This window comes from Trachurus trachurus (assembly GCF_905171665.1).
Source record: "Trachurus trachurus genome assembly, chromosome: 13".
In the NCBI taxonomy this organism is placed as follows: Eukaryota; Metazoa; Chordata; class Actinopteri; order Carangiformes; family Carangidae; genus Trachurus; species Trachurus trachurus.
Genome location: NC_139892.1, coordinates 22,940,984 through 22,963,129, shown reverse-complemented (window position 1 = coordinate 22,963,129; position 22,146 = coordinate 22,940,984). Strand labels below are relative to the sequence as shown.

The 22,146-nt window shown below is 42.3% G+C and overlaps 1 protein-coding gene across 2 annotated transcripts in view; it reads left to right on the top strand.

Moving 5' to 3' along the window:
* Positions 1-6,652: 6,652 nt before the first annotated feature.
* Positions 6,653-22,146, top strand: part of slc8a2b (solute carrier family 8 member 2b) — a gene marked incomplete at both ends in the record, with an annotated part of 34,768 nt that continues 19,274 nt past the window's right edge. Inside the window, 7 exons of one of the 2 annotated variants that reach the window (XM_083984289.1) lie at positions 6,653-7,030; positions 11,691-11,828; positions 11,991-12,218; positions 13,290-13,673; positions 16,059-16,184; positions 17,137-17,335; positions 18,372-18,502. In XM_083984289.1, coding sequence (XP_083840415.1) covers positions 6,653-7,030; positions 11,691-11,828; positions 11,991-12,218; positions 13,290-13,673; positions 16,059-16,184; positions 17,137-17,335; positions 18,372-18,502 — 1,584 coding nt within the window. The remainder of the gene's footprint in view (positions 7,031-11,690; positions 11,829-11,990; positions 12,219-13,289; positions 13,674-16,058; positions 16,185-17,136; positions 17,336-18,371; positions 18,503-22,146) is intronic. The other variant, XM_083984290.1, reaches the window with a different exon arrangement.

Genomic DNA, 22,146 nt, shown 5'->3' with positions numbered 1-22,146 from the left:
TCATTATTGGTCACTCTGAGCTCGGACCTCCGGGGAAACAGCTGTTTCCTCCGGGGAGAGGTTCGGCCTCTGGCGTCGCTGTTTCCTCCGTCCATGTCCAAGTATAAAATGACAAACTTGCAGCGCGCATCACCCGCCGCGCAGTTAAAGGTGAGGAGAGGAGCTCCTTTGATTGGTGAAGATCTGACTCGGCTGTGTCAAACCCACTCCACGCCTTTCTCTCCTCCTTCTGTCTCCCTCCCGCCCTCTCTCCTCCCTCTTCGCCGTTTGCGCCGGTGGGAGGGACGAGGGGAGGGTTTACGCTGGTCTAAGTCTGACTGCGCGGCCCACGAATCTTGCGAAATGGACCTGGTCCAGCCCCGTTGGCGTGGCGAAGCTGCGCTGATCACAGACTTCACCTGGTCGACGAAACTAGGGCCCTGTGACATTCAGGCCCCTGTGTGTGTCTATTTGTGTTTGTGTCCTGACAGAACACACACACATTACAGTAATAGGTTTAAATGTACCTTTCTTCCTGCCCACCACCAAAAGGAATTAATAGGAACAGAGCTATCAGCATCAGCAGTCATTGTTTAATGCACTGTTTAAACGACTGTTAGATGAGAGGAGGACTATAGCCAGAGGCTGATGAAGGCACTTACGGTAACATGTGAGATGGAAGAGCTAGAGATCAGATAAACACAGATAAGAGAGGGAGGAGGAAACTGGAGTGAAACACTAGAAGCAGGAGTGTAACAGTGTGTGTGCAGTTATGTGTGTAACATAAACAAGACTAGGTCAAAACCACACATAACCACGTTGTGCATTCTCCCAAGTATCAGCCGGTTTCAGCTCTGTATCTGTTTGCTCCTCTGTTCTCATATACACAGTATCTTAAAGGGATATTCCGGCATAAGTTTAACTAATGGTCTAACACACCGTGACACAGAGTAAGACCCCCCCCCCCCCCCCCCCCCCCCCCTCAAGAGATCAAGCAACTTTAGCAAAGACCGCACGATAGCAATACACTGCAGTCTATTTCTCCACCAACCAAGCGCCATCAAAAAAGCCACTCATAGCCACAAATAACGCTCAGAAAAGCACCAAACTTCAGCAACAGTACAAATAGTGTCCCAGCCCATAATACAAGGCATCAAACACCTGCTGGCTTTGCCTGAAAAGAGACGAAAACAACTTACCCACTCTATCTATAATTATCTATCTATCTATCTATCTATCTATCTATCTATCTATCTATCTATCTATCTATCTATCTATCTATCTATCTATCTATCTATCTATCTATCTATCTATCTATCTACTGTATCTATCTATCTATCTATCTATCTATCTATCTATCTATTTACCTTCTATTTTTTGACCTCTCTCCCTCCTGCACTCTCTCTCTCTCCCCCACCTCAACATTGCTTGTGATGATCAATCACCCCACCAAACCTTTCCCCTGGTTGCCGTGGCGACATACTTCGCCTGTTCTCTCAATGGTGACCATAAACATGTTTATGACTTTGGTCCACATCATTCCCGTGTCCCTGATTTTATTCCTCCAACCCTCCAACCATCGCTTCCTCTGCCTTTTCTATACTGTTTTTTTTTATTATTTATTTTTTTTATCCCTCCTCCTGTTCTGTCCTGCACTTTGATCATTTCCTGTTTTTCCATCCTGGTCTCCATTACGTCTTGGGGTCCCCCTCTTATTTATTTTCTTTCCATTACTCCAGCTACAACCTCTTTTTCTCATTTCATTCCTCCATCTGTGCCTTTATGACTTAATTCATCACCTATTTTTACGCCTCTTTAATCAACCCTTTACACACACACACACACACACACACACACACACACAGCTTTTTACTTCTCCTACCCCTCCTCTTATCCAACCCTCTCCCACTCCTGTCATTTCTCCATTCTCCCATCTATCACTCCCTCTAACTCCCTTTGAGCCCTCTCATCCCTCCTTTTTTCTTCTCTCCATTTATCATGTTTTTTTCGCCCCATCTACCTTCATATCAACCCTTTTCCACCTTCCACCTCCACTTTATCTCTCCTCCCCTCCTCATGTTTTCTTCTTGTTGTTTCCCTTCTTCCTACCTATTCTACATTACGTTCCCTCTAGCTCTGTCTCATTTTTTCTTTCTTGCCTTCATTCTCCCTCCAGTCTTTCTCTTCTCCCTCTCTCTTTAAGCTCCACCTTCATCCCTCGCTCTCACATTCTGTCACCTCATCAGTCAACGTGAACATTTCACAGAGAACATTTCTTTTTCTTTCTGCTCTGTGTAAACACCTGTTGGAAACACGGAGACATGCTTAAAGGAAACTGTCTATGTATGTTAGCAGCATGTTGTCTGCTCTTTGATGATGCCATTTCATTCATGCACCTCTGCCAACACATCAGTTAAATAAATAACTTCTTTCAAACTGCACTTTTTAATGGGGACTATATCAAAAGAAACCAATGTTGGATACAAATCACAGAGGAGTCCATTAGTCTTCAGTCTCATCTCAGCTCATCTTCACTGTAGCGCTTTCAGATTGGAGGTGAGCTCAGACTCTTTGTAATGAAGCAGCTGAAAGAGGAAATAAAATTACATTGATATGACATCTAAACTGATTATTATCATCAGTCATACTCAGCTATGACCCTAACCCTAACCTATAAAAAACAGGGGCATTATTTTGAAATGATGTTGACCTTTAAGAAAACAGAGACAAATAGAAGAATTAGTGCAATATAATAACTTGTCACAGGTGTTCAGACAAAGCGTGTCTCTGAGGCTTCACCATGGAAGACACCATTACATCTCTACTAATTAGCTGCAGTCCCTCCCCGACCCTTACTTTAACTTTAGTCACAGCAGCACTGGGTGAAGCCTGGAAATTGGTATTAGAAACAAATGGATTGACTGTATAACTAATCACTCTGGTACCACTGTTCAGAGAGAGAGAGAGAGAGAGAGAGAGAGAGAGAGAGAGAGAGATACGTTTTTCATGACATGTTTGTTCTATTGATATATTAATGTGTAAATACATATCATTTGTCAGGGGTCAGTCATTGTTGTACTTGATCCTAAAAATGTTGACCTTTGCACTGCCCCTCTGACCACAGTCTGTACCCTATGATGACAGGCCTTTTGGCGCCATTTCCTGGTCGTATGAACATGATAATAGGAAAAAGTGGTGTGTGTGTGTGTCTGACATGTGTGTGTAGATGTGCAATATGTGCAGACAGACTATTATTAGAGACAATTCACATCTGCCTGTATGTTTTATTTGAGCATCTGAGCTGATCATTGTAGTCGGCCAATAGGAAAAGAGCTGCAGCCTGGAGCTGCTTCTCTGATGGGTTTTGAGAACAAACTGAACTTTCCGGATATGTTGCACTTTTCATCCTGACAACATGATTCTCATTCATGTTGTGTTTCTTGGCAGAACCGTTCAGCAGCTTTTAGTGTGCTTTAGGGTTCAGGCCACGGGAGATACAGAGAAGCAAACAGGGAAAATAAACACAGTGTGTATAGTTACACAAATCAAAATCGCACACACGATAAACATCTACTGCCATGTGTGTTTGTCATATCAAAACACTTTGCTATCTCCGCATGAGTGATCAGGTTTGTCAAAGGCGACATCCAACATTTAGAAAAGCTGAATTGCTTTGTTATGTAAATATTACACAGTATTACACAGCAGCAGGAGCTCAAACTCAAACTTTATTTATTTAGCATCTTTCATACATATAAAATGCTACACAGTGCTTTACAGGTTAAAAAGACCCTACCCCTCCCACACACACACAGACACACACACTCACACACTCAGGCATGCCCACACAGCCGCAAACATATACTTGTTAAGATATGGCTGGGCACGGAGGATCCAGGAAGTCACCAGTCGGTAAACTGGGAGGTTTTCTGTGGCAATGAAGAGTTTTATTTTTCAGCTATGTATAAAAGATGTTCTCACATCATAATGGCAATATTAGCAGTGTTAAAAAGTTGTTAACATGTGATAAAGTTCAGATTACTCATTATGGATGTATTGTTTGTCTTCACATGAACTTCATGAGAGAAACATATTTTTTAGCCACTTCTTCAAAGTTTCAGAACAAATTGTGTGACATCATCTGTAAGAACGTAAAAATGAAATAAGCCCCTATACTATACTATCTGTTTTTTGACAAACATACACATCACACACATTTAAATACCAACAGGAAAAACGAACAAATCCATGACCACTAGTCTTTATAAAATCAGCTTGTTTTTCCACTCAGTGTCTTGCATACATGACAGAGAAAGGCTGTGCAGTGATAGATGGAGTAGGAGTTGAAAAATATAAAGGCAATAAACTGAGATTATCTGAGGTGTGTTACAACAGAAGGTGTTAGCAGGTGCTCTCCTCCTCGCAAATGGACAGATGGAGAGAGAGAGATGAAACAAGAGGAAGGAAGAGAGAGGTAGAAGATTAAGGGCCGATGCACATACTGTAGGAAACAGGGTTTAGTCCATCTGTCCATGCTTTGGTTTCACGCTGAGGTTTAAATCTCACCAGTCGGTGTACACACGCAGACCTGGTCTGCTATTCCTGTGGGGACACTCGCTGATAAAAATGCCTCCCACAGCCCCTAACGTCAACCATGATTAAACCATCAGGTAAATATCTAACCCTACACCTGGTTCTGCCCCTGACCCTAAAACCTCAGAGAGCAGCCTCTACCCGACAGAGAGCCAAAAAATGTGTGTGTGGAGGACGTTCGGTAAATAGTCCTGGGTTTATATGATTATAATAAACTCAAACACAGACCTCGTGTCATCAGCCTCTTTATCAAGAGGTCACCATGGTGACTCATCCCATCCCCTCTTCCTCTCTCCGTACCTTCTCTCTATGTCAGATTTTGTATTCTCTGCCAAATTCATCTGCCAATATCTCTCTTCCTCTGTGTTTGTCTTCTTTCTTTTCCTTTCCTCTAAATTTTCTTTCATGCCTGATGTGCGAAAAAGAAATTGAGAGACACAGGATCTGCAGATGATGCCACGCCGCTGCAGGGTGTGAGATGCGCATCTCATGCGTGTGTCACACAGGCAGTGTGTTGCCAGCCATCCTAACTCGCAGACAGGACTCTGACTCCTGGTGTCTGCTGCGATTGTCAAACACTTTGCCTGCCATTCACCCCAACCACTTCATGCTGACTCCTCTGTCATTGATTAATGTGACAGTTCATTCCCTCAAAAATCTGCAGCCTCTTAATGGGAAAATAATCCTAAAGATGTGTTGTGTTGTGGTGCAGTTTAGTTGTATACAAATGTAATTAATAGGAGACATGGATGTGAAGTGTATTCATGGTGAACACAGTGAGGCCAGGGCGTCCTGACTAATGTCCATGAGTGATCGGTCAAAGTGAGAACGTCTTGCTCTTCATCTCTCTCTTGTGATCTTCTTCTCTGTTGTCTTTCTAGCTCCTCCTCCTGCCTTTGCTTCTTCACCAACTCTTTTGTAAGAACTGTTTTGTTGTATTTCAGTGACTCACCACCATCAATAGAGTGAGCCAGGTTCTCAGCCAAATCACGTCATCTGCTGTGAATCATGCTTTTCACCTCCCTGCTTTTCTCAGAAATCTTTTATGCCGGTTAATTCTGGATATTTAAGTGCGCCCACTTGAGGTCGTGCTTAATGTCCAAGGACCACCGTCACATGGGGAGTGACAACTCCATGTGAATGGAGGCAGAGAAAAGAAATTAGCCTGGACTGTGCATCCTGAGAGGGCTGCGTCATTAAAAAGCAAAAGAGTGCCACTGTTACTGCACAGCATGATTTTTGAGTTTCTGCACCCATGTCAGCCTGACTGAGCAGAGCAAGGTTACTGGCTGCTGGGGAAAGGTGGTAGATTAACAAATAAATCGAATGGACAAGCAAACAAAAAGAAAATGAAAGTTTTTTGCCCTGCGATCAGATCAAAAATAATGAAACCTGTGCAGAAAACCACTCAAACCAAACAAAAACAGTTGCACAACAAAGGCAGCAAATTGATCTCTGATGCCTCGATCTACTTTCCTACTACCTCACAACTCGATACCTCACTCATTTATCCAGCTGCTCTTTTTCTAGACACCACCAACTGTTACACATTTTCGTTAGCCAATGAGCTGAGCATTTGTTGGCTGGTGATGTTCACTAACTGGTCACATACACAGTGACTGCATACGTACCTGTGAGAGTGTGTATTTCTATTTCTATTAAAAAAGTCCAGATCTCTCTGTGTCTGTTCCTTTTCGAACTTTAAACAGCTGCAGTTACTTTGCTTACATTTAAAAACTGTGGTCATTTCCTTTCACTTTGTATTATAGCTTCCTCTTAAACTTGCTTTGTGATCACTTGAATACACCTTCACATTTCTGACCAAACAAACAGACCTATGTGAGGGACAAGCTGTTTTCACTGTCCACTCTGTTGTGTGTTCTTTGTAATGGGATTTTCTTCTGTGTTTTACAAGCTAATGTATTTTCTCTCTCTCTCTCTCTCTCTCTCTCTCTCTCTGTAGGTGAGCTAGTCGCACCACCCTCAGTTCTACCAACACCTCCCCCTCCTACTCTTCCTCAACCCATCATCCTTTGCAGTTCCCCTTCCCTCCCACTTCTTGTGGGAACCACACGCTGCCATGTCTCTCTTCACCTCACCCACCTCCATCCTCCTCCTCCTCCTACCCCTCCTCCTCCTGCTGCCTCCCTGTCAGACAGAGTCCCTGCGCAGCGACCCCAGCAGTGACCCCACAGTCTCGTCCTCCACGTTCTCCTCGTCCTTCCTGCCCACGGAGTCTAATGGTAACAGCAGCAAGCCCACTCCCAGGGACAAGTGTAACGAGGCCACGGTGTGTAGAAATGGCATCCTGCTGCCCATATGGATGCCTAAACAGCCCGCGCTGGGCGAACAGGTGGCCAGAGCTGTGGTCTACTTTGTGTCGCTCATGTACATGTTCCTGGGAGTGTCCATCATCGCTGACCGCTTCATGGCGTCCATAGAGGTCATCACATCACAGGTGAGGATGGGGGAATGGAGAGGTACATTGGCAGAGTGGTCAAGGAGAAAATAGTGGGAAGACACCATACCTCATGCAATACATGCCAGAGTCCACCTGTAAATCTAACTTCTTTAATATACAGTAGGTCGCAGTAAATTTCATGCCATAGGACGTATAGAAATGTATTTTGTAGCAGGCAAACTGACCGTCAGTGTGTCCTGTCTTCACTGAATACATCCTGGCGTAGACTCCGGATCAGACAACAAGTTACATGGATTATTTTGATTATCCTGTGAGGGTTTTTCAGTGAATTGTTTGGTCCATAAAATATCTTAAAGCTGTGGAAAATGCCTGAAGCTCCGAGTCCTCAGAGACTCTAAGTGAGTGTAAGCCTCAGGCATTTAGGCATGGTTTCACAGCAGCCACATGGTTCAACTCCTGCTGGACGCTGTCCTTGTTCGTCAAACTCTTCACTCCCCACTGAATCCTCTCGACTGTAAAGTCAAAAATACCAACAAAAAAAAAAAAAATCTTTTAAAGCAGTGAATCACTACAGTACATCTGAGAAGCTTGAACTCATTCATGTTGGGCATGTTGCTCTTTAAAATGGATGAATGCTCCACGTGGGAGTTGTTTTTAACTTATTTAATATTCACTTTTCCCAAATTTACATCTTTGAAAAGTTAATTGGATTTAATGAATATCATCAGCACTTTATCCTCTGAGAAAATATGCGGTGCTGTTAGAAGTAAAGGAAGCTAATCACCCATGACGCCTGTAAATAGAGAGGCGAGGGTCTGATTACCAAACATTCAGTGCAGAACCCTAACAGAAGACAGGACGATTGTCTCACAGTGTAAGGACACACAAGTCTGTATTACTGAACATTTCAGTCTGCCTCATGACCCTTCATCTGTTTAACATTTATGCCAGGAATTATTTTTTCTTATTATTTTTTTCACTAATGAGTTGTTGCATCCAAACTTAATGCACAGATTTCAACCGTATCAAGTCCTCTAACACAGTCATGCTTCCCAACCAGTCTGTGTGCATACAGGCAGTTTGCTTCAGTTTTAAACTAGAATAATAATTTATTATTTTATTTTAAGAATTTCAAAATAAGACCAAAACCTTCTAATTTTTTCGTTCTGGTTTAAAACTTAAAAAAGGAACTTCCTGAACATTCACAGACCCAAGCACCAGATCATGGATCACTTGAAAATCTATAGATCCAGGCTACATGATGCTTTCTCACTGCAGTGATGTTTCTTTTTAAGCAGCTCTTAATAGATCTTTGACACTTCATTTTGCCATGGGTGTCATCTTTTAATACACAATCTCTCTGACAAACATGTGAACACTGTCTGATCACAGCTGTAGAAAATTAGCTCCAAAGAGTTTCTGCATTATTGGCACCACAGTTAGAGCCGTAGGACCGGAGGAGAGACAGTTTGTTCTCCTTTCCAATGACGTCCACTCAGTCAGGTGACTGTTGCAGGTGATTTAATGGCTTAAAGGCTAAAGAAAGCAATAATCAGTCAAGAGCCGTGTCTAATTTAATGAGAGCATGTTAATTATTGAATGATGCAACTGCAGTAACTATAAGTATCAATACTGACAACTTCAGGCAGTATTACAAGCAGATCAACATGCTGCAGCAAACAGGGAGAGATTGAATGGGGCCCAGTCCAGGTATCAGCATTTTACATCTTTTCACCATAGTTTTGTTTTGTTAATGAATTGTCGGCCCACTTGCAAAACCAGAACACTTCATCAGTGTGTCCACTGGGAAGCTCTGCTCTAAAATGTCAACCTTTCATTGACTTTTCTTCAGCTGTAGCACTGACTTCCACCTACAGCTCTCAACCCTGTCCATTATGGGAGGCAGTTGATTCACATGGTTTGCAGAAACCACACTGGCTGTGCAACAAATAGATATAGATGGACAAACTCTGATAAGGCAGTGAGGTTGGATCCAGGTCTGTGATTCATCCATAAGTGATTCATTAAGGCCTGATATGTTCAAGGTCAGTGAGTGCATTTGATGATCCCTGATGTAGTGAAGCATCCAGTAAATGTTTCAGCGTCATCATATCGCCATCTCTTTACTGCAACCTCAGCTTGATCAGTGTCCTTCATGGACTCACACAGAGTTCCCTCTCCATTCATTTATCCTCTATAATAGTGTAAATGGCCCTCAGCTGTTTTCGACACAGAAACGTGTTATTCAGCCAGAAGGCCAATAGTTGTGAAGGAATCTATCACTCTCAATGTGTGTGTGTGTGTGTGTGTGTTCTCTCCCAGACGGCCTGTACTAGTTCGAGTGTTGAGGTTGTGCTGTCCTACAGTATGTGCTGGAGAAAAAGAGAGGAAGGGTCCTGAGAGGTTTGGATGGAGGCAGATGCTCAATGTGAGAGAGGAGGATGAGGAGATGTGAAGGTCAGCTGCAGGGAGAAAAGAAAAGAGGATGGACATGGACAATGTAAAACTAACTCCAAGAATGAAGAATCAGATCTGTTATAAAGTAAAAGGACCACAGTGTACAAATACTCTGTTGCTAGTTAATTCTTTAAAGCATATATACGGCCCATTTCCACATATCATCCATGATATTATCAGGTTTTTATTTGTATTTTTTTGTGATCAGTTGTTTATTGTTCTTTTCCATGTTAATAGAGGCAGTCATACAGTCTTTACGTGTCGAGGTTGACCCAATACAAATTACAATGGCAACTGTATCTGCCCCAACCCAGTATGCCTAACACAAAGTAGAACCTACAAGCCATATTATCAGGTTATAATTATTGCTTCATTATGTGCTCATCACTTTAATATTGCAACTTGTAAAGATGGAGCTCATTATGATAACTTAATATAGGCTACTGCTGCTGTGTGAATAATTATTCAAATCAATCTCATCTGATCTTTGCATTATTAAAAAAGCTAAAAGTAATGTCTTATGTGAAGTAAAAAGTACTTTGTAGTGTTATATTGATGTATGAGCACAGCAGGTGACCTATCCAGTGTCACCTGATTGACTCCATCACCGTTATGGAAGGATGAATACGCAGCAGAAACACAGCAGTTAACAATGTAATACTATGAGACAGGGCTGTGGAAAGTTATCAGTGGTATGTTGGTCAGTGAAGGGTAAACAGCAGAAATATGTTCTCACGTTACAAAATCAACATGCAGAAATGTCCATCTGCATCCATATCCGACCCACCACCCATGTTTCTCACTGGATGGTGTCACATTGCTTCAGCAGTTGAGCTTAGTTCAACTTTTCAGCTGTTTTTCTGTCATTTCTGATTCAAATGGCTTCTTACATTTCTTTTCAACATTCAGTAGATATACACAGTTGGAAATGAGGCCTATTTAAAGTAAATTGAAGGTATGGGAAATACAGTAATGATACTGTAATAGAGAGGGCATGAATAGAGAAAGAGAGAGAAGGCTGGGCGGGGGTCGAGTTGTTGGAGTGGGAGGGTGGGATGAATATACATGAGAGGGTTAATGGAGGAAGGAGGGTGTTCATCCATCCTTTACAAGGTCAGTGTAAATTAATGTCTGATTGTGTCCATAATCCAGTGTCCCATAATCCATCACTGTGGCAGCCAAAACACCTCAGCTATTTTGGCAGGGTTGGTCCTTGGTGTGTGTGTGTGTGTGTGTGTGTGTGTGTGTGTGTGTGTGTGTGTGTGTGTGTGTGTGTGTGTGTGTGTGTGTGTGTGTGTGTGTGTGTGTGTGTGTGTGTGGGGGGGGGGGGGGGGGGGGGGGGTCTAGTGCAAATATGTATTTTTAGCCTTCATGTTCTTTCCTGCACTTTATAAGTGTGTGTCTGTGTGTGTTTTGGTACTATGAGGATTCATGAGTGTAGGGAGGACCCACAATAGAAGGAGTGAATAAGCTGCATAAAGTGATGACTACAGTAGTGACAGGGGGATAAATCTGTCTGTGGATAAATATGAAGAGGTTGTGATGGCAGAGCCACATGTTTGATCCCTTGTAGCTCCTCATCACAGTGGCCTTCCTAACCGAATACATCTAATAAAACAGAGAAACTAATAATAAACTACATCAAAATGTAAACACTGTGTTGGTATCTGTCTGTCTCTGGTATCCGTCTTGCTCACTATTAGTCTACATTGCTTGTGCAGTAGCTCACCTGTCAGCCACACTGTGTTTCATGTTATAGCTGCAGTCTGCTGTGTGCTGCCTGTTGCTGCTCCGGCTCATCATCCACCTCTTTTTCTTTCAAGAGTTGTTTGCACTGCTGCAGTGCGTTTCTCAGCAACAGACCTTGAAGACACAGCAGTAAATAAAAGGGCTTCAATTAAATGAAATATGCCAGAAGTACATTCTGCAATGATAACAAGTAATGAGAAAACAGTTGACATACTGTAATTTGTTGGCTGTAACTTAAATAGAGCAGCTCAGTATTGCTATTAAAAGTCTGCCCTTTACTTGCATGAATTTTACAATTATATGAAAATTGCTCTGATAACTAAAGGGACCAATGAGGACAACTTCTTAAATCTAAATCGTAGTTTTTATTTTAACTGCAACACACAACTCTGTTGTTTGCTGTGCTTGAATACACCTGTTTCATTGTTGTAATGATGAAGTGGGGCTACAACTACATAGTGTGCCTCTGTGTGTGTGTTTGGACCAACAGGAGAAGGAGGTGACCATCACGATGCCTAATGGGGAAACAACAGTGGCAACAGTTCGAATCTGGAATGAAACTGTGTCCAACTTGACGCTCATGGCTCTGGGCTCCAGCGCCCCGGAGATACTGCTGTCTGTTATAGAGGTACACACATATACAGTATACTGCACACTTTCTTCTTTATCTTCATCGCGTGTTTTCTTCTACGTTCCAAACAAAACAGTCAGATGATTAGTTCTGTACCTGTTTAACTTTCTAACTCCCTCCCCTGCTACCAACCCTTAAATGCACTCTCTCCTTCTCCAGGTGTGTGGTCACAACTTCAAGGCTGGTGAGTTGGGACCAGGAACCATCGTTGGCAGCGCCGCCTTCAACATGTTTGTGATCATCGGGATCTGCGTGTGGGTGATCCCCAACGACGAGTCCCGCAAGATCAAACACCTCAGGGTGTTCTTCATCACCGCCTTCTGGAGCATCTTCGCCTACATCTGGCTCTACCTCATCCTGTCTGTGATCACGCCGGGCGTCGTGGAGGTGAGACACACTGTGGTTTACTGTAGCAGGAAAGAGGAGAGACAGAATGAGTGACACTGCACGCTTGTGCCGGAGTCAGTCTCTAAAATACATGGAGACTAGAAGACATCTTGGTCCATGTTGTCTCCTTCCTTCTTTACTTGTGTAATTGCAGATTGTGTGATGAATTGTCAAACATAACAGTATATGATGAAAAACGGTGTGGAGCTCTCACAGTTTTGCTTGTACTACTGACTTTCTACCCATTGATGCAAAATGGTGCAAATTTAATAATTTGTTTATTAGTTTTATTTGTCCCGGTTTTGAGACCTACCTGACGCAATTTAAAAAGTTGGGGCATAGCATCTTTTCCCCTCCAAATTAATGTGTATTCATGCACTGTTGTGACACTGCCCTTGTAGGAGTTTCTTGTATTTGAGTTGTTAGGGTGTATTCGTGCCCTGCAGCTCTCCTCCCAGACAATAAGAGCCCTCTCCTCAGAGGAGGAGGCTGCCTGTCTCCTCCTGCTCATTAAACTGTCTGCTGTGTTTACAGGAGTTTATCTAAAGAGACTGGCTGTTGTTTAAGCTCCCACTAACACCACCCGCTGATACTACACAATATATCTTCAAGATGCTCCATCCTTTCAGTAACCGATGGTTTGATGACAGTGAAGATGATGTCAGTACTGTAGCCTTCACATTTCTCTTCTCAGTTGAACATCGATGTGAGAGAAAGTGTGGGGCAACATGTTGAAACATGTTAAGACAGTGCTCTCACTACCATCATCAAACAGCACATGAGTGAATATACTGTATGTTTGTGGACTGGTGTTCATCTCTACTTTAGATTCAAACCACCTTAATATTGGTTCTTAGGGTTATTTGTCACCTGTGCGTCCAGTGCACCCAGATTCAGACATTGTCATTAGTGATTAACTTTCATCTAATCTAAACTGTGTGTGTGTGTGTGTGTGTGTGTGTGTGTGTGTGTGTGTGTGTGTGTGTGTGTGTGTGTGTGTGTGTGTGTGTGTGTGTGTGTGTGTGTGTGTGTGTGTGTGTGTGTGTGTGTGTGTGTGTGTGTGTGTGACAGGTGTGGGAGGCCCTGGTGACCCTGCTCTACTTCCCTGTGTGTGTCATCTTGGCTTGGATCGCCGACCGCCGCCTGCTCTTCTACAAGTACATGGGCAAGCGCTACCGTGCGGACAAGCGCCACGGCATCGTCGTGGAGACAGAGGGAGACCTGACACCCAACAAGGGTGGCATGGAGATGATCATAGACGGCAAGTTCCCGCCTCGGGGGGGTGCTGTGGTCCCCGCCGAGAACTGCGGGGGAACTCAGGATGGTGCTGCGGCCAATAACATTGGCGCGGCAGCAGGGGGCCGAGCAACGGGAACCGGAGGGAACCTGCCCAACTCCAACAGCATGATGGTCAACGTGGAGAGCAGCAAGGAGCTGGACGAGAGTCGCAAGGAGGTGAGAGACTGAGAGGGAGGGGCCACCGTTAAGCGTAGAGAGAACTGTTGTGGATGATATTTCACAAGCAGGATGTAATTCACATACTAAACGTTTTAGACATTTCTATATGATATAGGTAATATGGATATGCTGTGGTTATGGCCTCTGATTTGACATCACGTGGTCAGACAACGACAAACTAAGCTCAGCATCCATGGTTGGTTTAATATCAGTTGACATGAATCATCATCCTGTGTTGTGATTGTTCCTGTTCTAGGGGGGAGCATCGTATCAGCTCATACTGTCTGAAATATTTCTCAATACCTCAGTTTGCCAAGGGGACAAAAAAGATCAGAGCTCAGAAAAAATATAAAGGATGACGGGATGTTTGCTGTGTTGTTTCCCAGAAAAAGTGTAAAGTTCAAATCCTCATCATTTGAAAAGTCTGAGTGGAAGGATTTGCAGAAAACGTTGTATGGTTTATAAAGTGCCAGGATTTTATAACTCACAGCAACAATTTGTTTATCTCTTGTCTTAGCAGTCACAAGGAAAACAACAAGATACATGTTCATTTTACAATCTATCAGGGATGTGTAGCTACTTGATGCATGTGATTGACAGACATAGCAGTTCAATGAATGACGTCCTGTTGTGGAAAAGGTGGAGAGAGGAGATTAAGAGGAAAGAGAAATGACTGAGTGTGTGAGGTTTGACATACAAAGATGGACAAACACTGATGAGGATACATCTTATCTTAACAATTGACCTGATTGATGAGATACTTTTTGCAACGAGAACAAAACATTCCTTTGGATTTTGCTTGATAAAGTGACTTTTCACTGAATGTCAGTGTGTGTTCTCCAGTGCTGCATCGTGCTGCAGAGTGACAGGCCGTGTGGTTTGGACTTGAGAGGAGAGAGAGAGAGCAGGGACAGGCTGTGGCTTCACTTCACTTCACTGGTTCATTGAATTGAAGCTTTGACACATTGACATTTTCTTACTATGAAAATCACTCTCTTTCTCTGACACACACACAATGCATGTACACAATGTGTCATTCACAAGTCTTTAAACAAATTGAAATTTCAAACATTTATTCTCACTTTTATGTTCCAAAATCAAACCACAGTATAAACAATAAAACACTCCGCGTACCAAACTAAAAAACTTGGCAGCTAAATTGTTTCTAATGAAATACTTGGCAGGTATTGAATGTCCTCTCTGCAAATGGAGCTGATTAAATGGAGCAATGGAAATTACTCAACGATTAATTAATTTTTCTCTTTTCATTTTCCCAGCTGGCACTGAAGTCAATAAAAAAGTTGAAAAAAAGAGAAAATACCAAGGCACTCATCTTGAATAAAAATATTAAAATGCCTTTATTGCATTAAGGGCCAAACAATGTTTTCAAAGTTGCAGAATTTTAGATAGAAGTAATCATTTATCAGGCACATTAAAATTGTCATTAGCTAATGAGAGGTAAATAAAACTGTAGATAAATATGGACACAGCCTCAGCGACATCACCCACAGGTTTCTGAGGTGTAGCTCTGAGGCTGAGACTGAGCTGCTCTGCTGTCGCCAACTTGTCAGTGTCTGACTCCGCCCCCTCACTTCCAGCTAATCCAAATATGGTCAAAGAGGAAGAGTGATGTTGTTCAATAACTGACTGAAGTGTTGACTCCTGTTAACCAAAGGTAATTCACTTACTGACTATTCAGCCCACTAACAACCTAAGCCAACAAGCCAGGTATGGGGAGCACAGACACAGATATCTGCTAAAATTCATGCTATAATTTCTCTCACTTCAAACTAGAGGAGAACAGACTTCACCAGCTTCTGTCAGTCAGTAAACGTCACACGAAGACACCAACACACAGACACACTGAGACGAGTCACGTTCAGTGACTGTTGTTACCTGAGGTGAGGCTGAGCAGACGGCTAGCAACTAGTCTACTGACAGGACACCCACCTGTCACTCAAAGAGGCCACGCCCCCTATAATATATACCACTAAGCTTTAATCAAGTTGAAACAGGTGTAACTGTGTTTATTTTAGCTGTTAAACATTTTTACATGGGCGTGTACACGGACTGAGTCAGACTCTAGCGGACATTAGAAGAACTGCAGGAGGGCACTTCTGTGTTGGCTTCATTTTAAAGCCTGGATGGCTGCCACTTGATTTGAAGGTTCAAATATTTTAAGAAGGGAGGCAGTGATGTTTGTGTTGGGCTGAGAACTGAAGCATAAATCCCTCCAATCATCCACCTGCTACAGGGGCCGAAGGTGCCAAGAATCTTCACTCTGCTACAGTCAGTGTTTGTGTGATCAGGCAGGCATGCTGTCAGCGTGGGTTGTGCAGAAATGTTAATCATGAATGTGTCCTCTGCTGCTCTCTCTTCCAGGTGATTCGTATCCTGAAGGAACTGAAGCAGAAATACCCCGACAAAGAGCTGGACCAGCTGGTGGAGCTGGCCAACTACTACGCCCTGCTGCACCAGCAGAAGAGCAGAGCCTTCTACCGCATACAGGTAACACACACATACACACAGATTTATTCATAAATAGTACCTGATAAAACTCAAGGTTGCTCAGAAACTTCAAAATAACAGCTCAGGATGAAACAAGTTTATGAGTCAAAGTTAATTAATAATAAGATCTGTTTTTGATGTATGTTCTGTATTTCATTTCATTTATTTCCTTTTGACCCATCCCTGGGGTATAAGGGACAAAAAAAAGTAGGCTACAACTAATCAGAGCAGACAGTGGCCAGAATATATTAACATTGAGTTAAAGGGACAACGAGGAGTTTTGGAAAGCAAAGTGTTTTTACACTACATTTACCACGAGCCTCCGCGCACACGGTGAAATTCTTGGACCGGCGCAAGACGGACGTCTTGCCAAGAATGTTTTCATTCATCAAGAATTAACAACAGAGGTTCGAAGACGATCAGATACCGCTGTAGTTCCGACCATAAATGGCGATTTGGCGGCGTTGTTATCATGACCCGCCGGGCAGCGTCAGCGAAACCGAAAGTAAGGAAACGCTGGTCGGCTCGCCCAGCATTTCCACCATTAATTAAAATAACAAAATAACGATAGAGACAAAACGATATATTTATCGAAAATGGAGCCATTAACAAGTGTGGGTAGCGTAGATTCATCCACATTAATGTGAGACTTTTTTATAACCAAATAGAAACTCCTCGTTGTCCCTTTAATGTACATATCGACAGCTCATCAGGAGAAAATACTTAGGATTCAGTTTAAACAAATTTAACAAAATCTTTACATTATGAGATGATGAAAGCTTTTTAAATTTGTAAAGATTTGGATTTACTCTACATAACCTTCTGATGAGCTCTTTTCTATCTTCATTGAAAAAAGGACATTATGGTAAATGTGACACTACATTTAGGAAATTCCCGTCTGCCTCTCTGTGTGAAAGCGTGAGAAATGATAGCTCTTTCTGTGGCCTTCAAGGCGACTCGTATGATGATCGGAGCTGGTAACGTCCTGAAGAAGCACGCAGCCGACCACGCTCGACGTACAGCCGTGACTGACGAGGAAGCTCCAGAAGAAGAAGATGACCTGGGGATATGCAGCCGCATCTCATTTGAAAGCGCCCACAGTCAGTGCATGGAGAACTGTGGCGTTCTGACACTGGCTGTAGTCTGCCAAGGTAGTGAAATGAATAAGTCATGATCTAATATTGGATTCACATTATTCAGTCAGTGGAGACTAAGGATGGTGCAGTAATAAAGTATAACATCTTTCCTGTCTTCAAATTAATGCCAGTAGTTGAACTAACTTTTTTAACAGTCTTTGATCTGTTCAAGTTTTAGTCTCTGAGAACCATCTTCATTTTACTGCCAGGTATTTGAACACACTGGCATGTGCTTTCAGTTGCTAGCGGTAGAGGAAGTACTCTGCATCCAAGATCTTGCTTTAGGGAGCAGCGTGTAAGATTTATAATACTCTTGATTATGTTTTCATAGTCACCTCCTGTAGGGGAGATCGGGGTAAGATGAGCCACTTTTCATATTCAGGATCACATGCTCAATTTTTCTTATGGTTTCCTAGCAACAATGGGTGGTTTAACTTACCCCTAGGCTCAACTTACCCCAGTCTCCACTATCTACAAATCAGTGGGACAAATTAGGTTTTTCAACCTAAAATGATGAATAAGTAATAATCTTCATAGTAAGCTAGTCCTCTTGACAAACCCAACGCTGGTGGTAGAGAGCGCTTTTTTACCTATTTTTACCTGATCACCACTACGGGTTCTCCTGTAAACTTGGAGCAGGGTTGGCACTGTAGAGGACGTGTTCTGCAAACTCACAGCCAGATGCCACTAAATCCTAAATAAGTTATTTGATTTTTGTTTAAGCATAGTTTCATGTATAGTTCATGAAGATGAAGAATTTCCAGATGAAAATTTGCAGATAAATATATTTGTATGAAGAAAGTTGGAAAAACTCCAATCTGTGTAAGTAAAGCTACTCACTTTTTTGGTGGCCAGGCCTCATCTGTAGCAAAACAAACGTTCAGCATTAACTTTCCCAATGATATTCAGAAACTCATGGCAAAGCAGAAATTCATCAATATGTGAAAATCTGACAAGCTTTTATTACATAATCTTACATCTTATATTCTAATGTCATAAGTGATTATATGTGTCGGGTCCAGTATTATTCTGTTTTCTCTCTGCTCTTCAGGCGGTCTGGGAGAGAACACCTTCTATGTGGACTACAGGACAGAAGATGGTTCAGCCAACGCCGGGTCAGACTACGACTACAGCGAGGGCACGCTGGTGTTCAAACCAGGGGAGACTTGTAAAGAGATCAAGGTGAGTGAGTGATGAGGAGAGGTAAAAAGAGAGAGACTTAGGCAGTAGTAAACTGATTGAGGGGGGCATTTCATCTTATCTGAGCTCTGCACCACAAACTACCTGGTTGGTCCCAAACCAAAACATGTCTGTGCCACAGATAAACATTAACCCTCTCTCAGACATGGTAAAACTTCTCTGATGTTCCCTTTCTGTGGAAACAAGTTCACTCTGGAAAAACAGCAACACTGCTATTGTCTCTCCTGGATTTCCATTCAAATTATATTTATTTATCTGATCTACAAGCAGGGATTGTTTGAGACAACGTGGCAACATGATACGATTTTGTTTCCCCATAGCTTTGCATTCATTTGACAGAACACAGACTGCCACATATATAGATGGAGAACACATTTCCATGCTACCAATCATATTTTGCTTTAAGCCGCAACAGTGTTGTATCACATGTAGAGTAGACGGCCACAGAGGCAGACAGCAACTGCAACACAACACAAGAGCCACACACTGCTACACACAACAGCCCACAGCAGAGTCTCCTTCTCTAACCTCTAAACACCTGCAGCTCAACGTGCTGAAGGAGCCACTAAAGACACATTCACTACCAATGTCACTTCAAGCAATATAGTTAATTAGCTGCTCAGCTAATTAAACGGCATGTACGTGTTACTTACTACAAGCTAATATTGTATAGGAGAGCTGGACTAATTAATCAATAAATCAGTCTGTCAATGCACGGACAGTTTGTGACAACAAACTAACCATATCTGAAAAAAGAAAACCACTCATTCTCATTTTGTTAAGTCTCAGTTGTTCAGATGTTAAACACTTAAAAAACCTCTAACTCTGTTCAGTGTGTAGCCAAACACAAACATCCTTTGCAGTCCCTCATACAGTTTGACAGTAAGGAGAGGACTATTAAAGGATAAATTCACTATTTTTGGAGATGAGATAAAACTTTAATGATGTGCTATGTCATATACATTATTAAGCAGAGGATCTATCCATCCATTAGCTGCACAGCCTCTCAGTGCAGGGTCACGGGGGTAAACAGAAGATCCCTCTGTTGATTCAAATGCTCTGAGCTCAGAGTTTTATTTGATAAAAGACTGGGAGTAGAAGCCGATGGATCTTTATCTCAGAATATCAATGCATTGGCCTCTTATGATCACTTCAAACTCAGAAACCTTCCTCAGTTGGATTTTAAGTTCCCACCTCTGTCAGGTGGAGTTCTGAGCTGAGGCAAGTTTGACTTTATGGAGCTGCATCAACATGCTGCAGGCACCTGAATAACCTGCAGTACAGCTGTAAAATGTGGAGAGATATCCAAGGAGATCAAAGTGAGGGGAGAGAGTAGGAGAGGGGTGATGAGATAAATAATGAGAGTCCCAGCAGGAGACAGAGAAAGGCTGAACAGAGACAGATGTTAATATTCAAGGAGAAGACGGAGATACTGGTGCCACCAGACAAACTACTGCTGATCCCTGCTGCCACACTGTGAGACGCCACTTTTTTGTTTCACTGTTTTTCCAATTTATTTCATTTTCTCTCTATGTTAGCAGTACAGTGATTCAGTGGTTAGCACGTTTGTCTCACAGCAAGAAGATTCGATCCCCTGGGCCTGGGGGGGCTTTCTGGGTAGAGTTTACATGTTCTCTCCCCGTTCTCCAGCCTCCTCCCGCAGTCTAAACACATGCACATTGGATTAACTAGTAACACAAAATGGCCCACAGGTGTGAATGTGAGTGTGTGGGAGGTTGTTTGTCTCTGAGTCAGCCCTGTGCTAAACTCATGACCTGTCCCAGGTGTACCCCGCCCTCGCCCTCTGTCAGCTGGGATTGCAGAGATGAGCGGTACAGCTGATGGATGGAGTGATATATCATTTTTCAATTTCATATATTTATTTATAATTTTAATATATTATCTTGTGCCATTTAGTTTCAGTGTTTTTTTGTTTTTTTTTTCAAATTGATTTCCTGGTCTATATTTACCCATATTTCCACTCCTGTGAGCTGTTTTAAACAGTGTGAAAAGCGTTGACCGATTAACTGGTACTACTGCAGCTCAGTGTTACTATGATGTGCAAAAACCACCAGTAAAAATATATAATCATAACACTTTAACTGCTAACAAAGTGAAACAGATTAGTGTTTCTCAGTCTTCACATACTTACCAATGATAACAAACAGATTTTGTACAGAATGTTTCCATAATTGTTTTAGAGTTACGAATCATGTTCTACTTTTAGATCATGTTTCATTGGCCTTTACTATGTTTGTTGTGCATCTAGTGTTGTGTTTATGTTGTTTGATGTCTCTGTGCTGTTTGTCGGCTGTATGATTTTTTTGACCTGGTAGTAAAATAGTTTCCTCCATGCGGGATCAATAAAGCTTATCTACTAGTTCAATTCCAATACTAACAATAATAAATAACACAGTATCATATCAGCCATGAACTGCAATTTAGGAACAGCTGCCGAGAGAAGAGAGCACAAACAACGGAAATAGTTTCAGAATGATGACAAACACAAGAGAGACAAGAGAGATTATATATAGGTGGTTTTCCCTCATCCATTTTTTCAAGTCAAATAAAAAATAACTCATGTCAGATTATTTTAAAGGAAAAATGAGAGAAGAGAATCCCTTACATTTTAGAGAAATACAGTAATAACTTACTATGCTGCTTTTTTAAATGATCAACAACTGTCTGGTTCTCCAAATCAAGCAGCACTGTTACAGTAAAGTAATAGCACAGTTAAAGTTAGGTGATCAGCCGATGTGCTGTCTCAGCGTCCACTGTCTTCTTTGATTCCAAATGCTCCTAACTTTTTTCCCGCAGTCTGAACTTGGGATCAAACAACATCCTGAAGTTTTTTTTCCCCTGTAGATGGAAACCCAGAAATTAGTCTTTTTAAAGCACCCTGCGCCTTGTGAATTAAAAGCATATAGGATGACGGCACGAGGTAAAGATGTAATAAGATCAGTAATCTCTGCTCACATTCAAAGTCTGATGAGAGATCAAAGGGAGTGTGAGGGCTGAATGAGAGGAGAATGGTGCAATAGCCCGAAGAGTCACATAAAAGAAGCACGGGGAGAATAGGACATTAAAAAACATAAAGTATAAATTGGCCATCTAAAATAAGCGAATGGATGGAGCAACGCCGAGTGAGTAAATTACATAGGCCGGTGTCATCCATTTCTATAGCACACCAGTGGATTTCATTGATCACTGTGCCAGAAATGAGAAGCTGGGAAACCAATTTAACCTGAACGTCTCGCTCGTCTATCAGATCTCCACTTTCACTGCCGTATCAGTTCCAGTGTGTAACCATCACCGCAGCCTCCATGCTGCTAAACAGAAAAAGATGGGCTGACAGAAGCAATAAGAGGCCTGCTGGTCAGGGCTGTCCTTATCAAGAGCCACACTAGTCATATCATAATGGAGAGACTGTTGCGCTCGGGATCAAACTATCACAGTCCACCATCATTTTGATTCCATATTTATTAATTCTATGGATATAAATACTATGTTTTTTCTGGGTTTTTTTTACTAGTTAAAGTAAATGTACAGTATGCTACAGTATGGAGGGCCATGCATAAAATGACCTGTCACTGCATATCCACTGAGTGAAGGTCTGAGCTGCATCT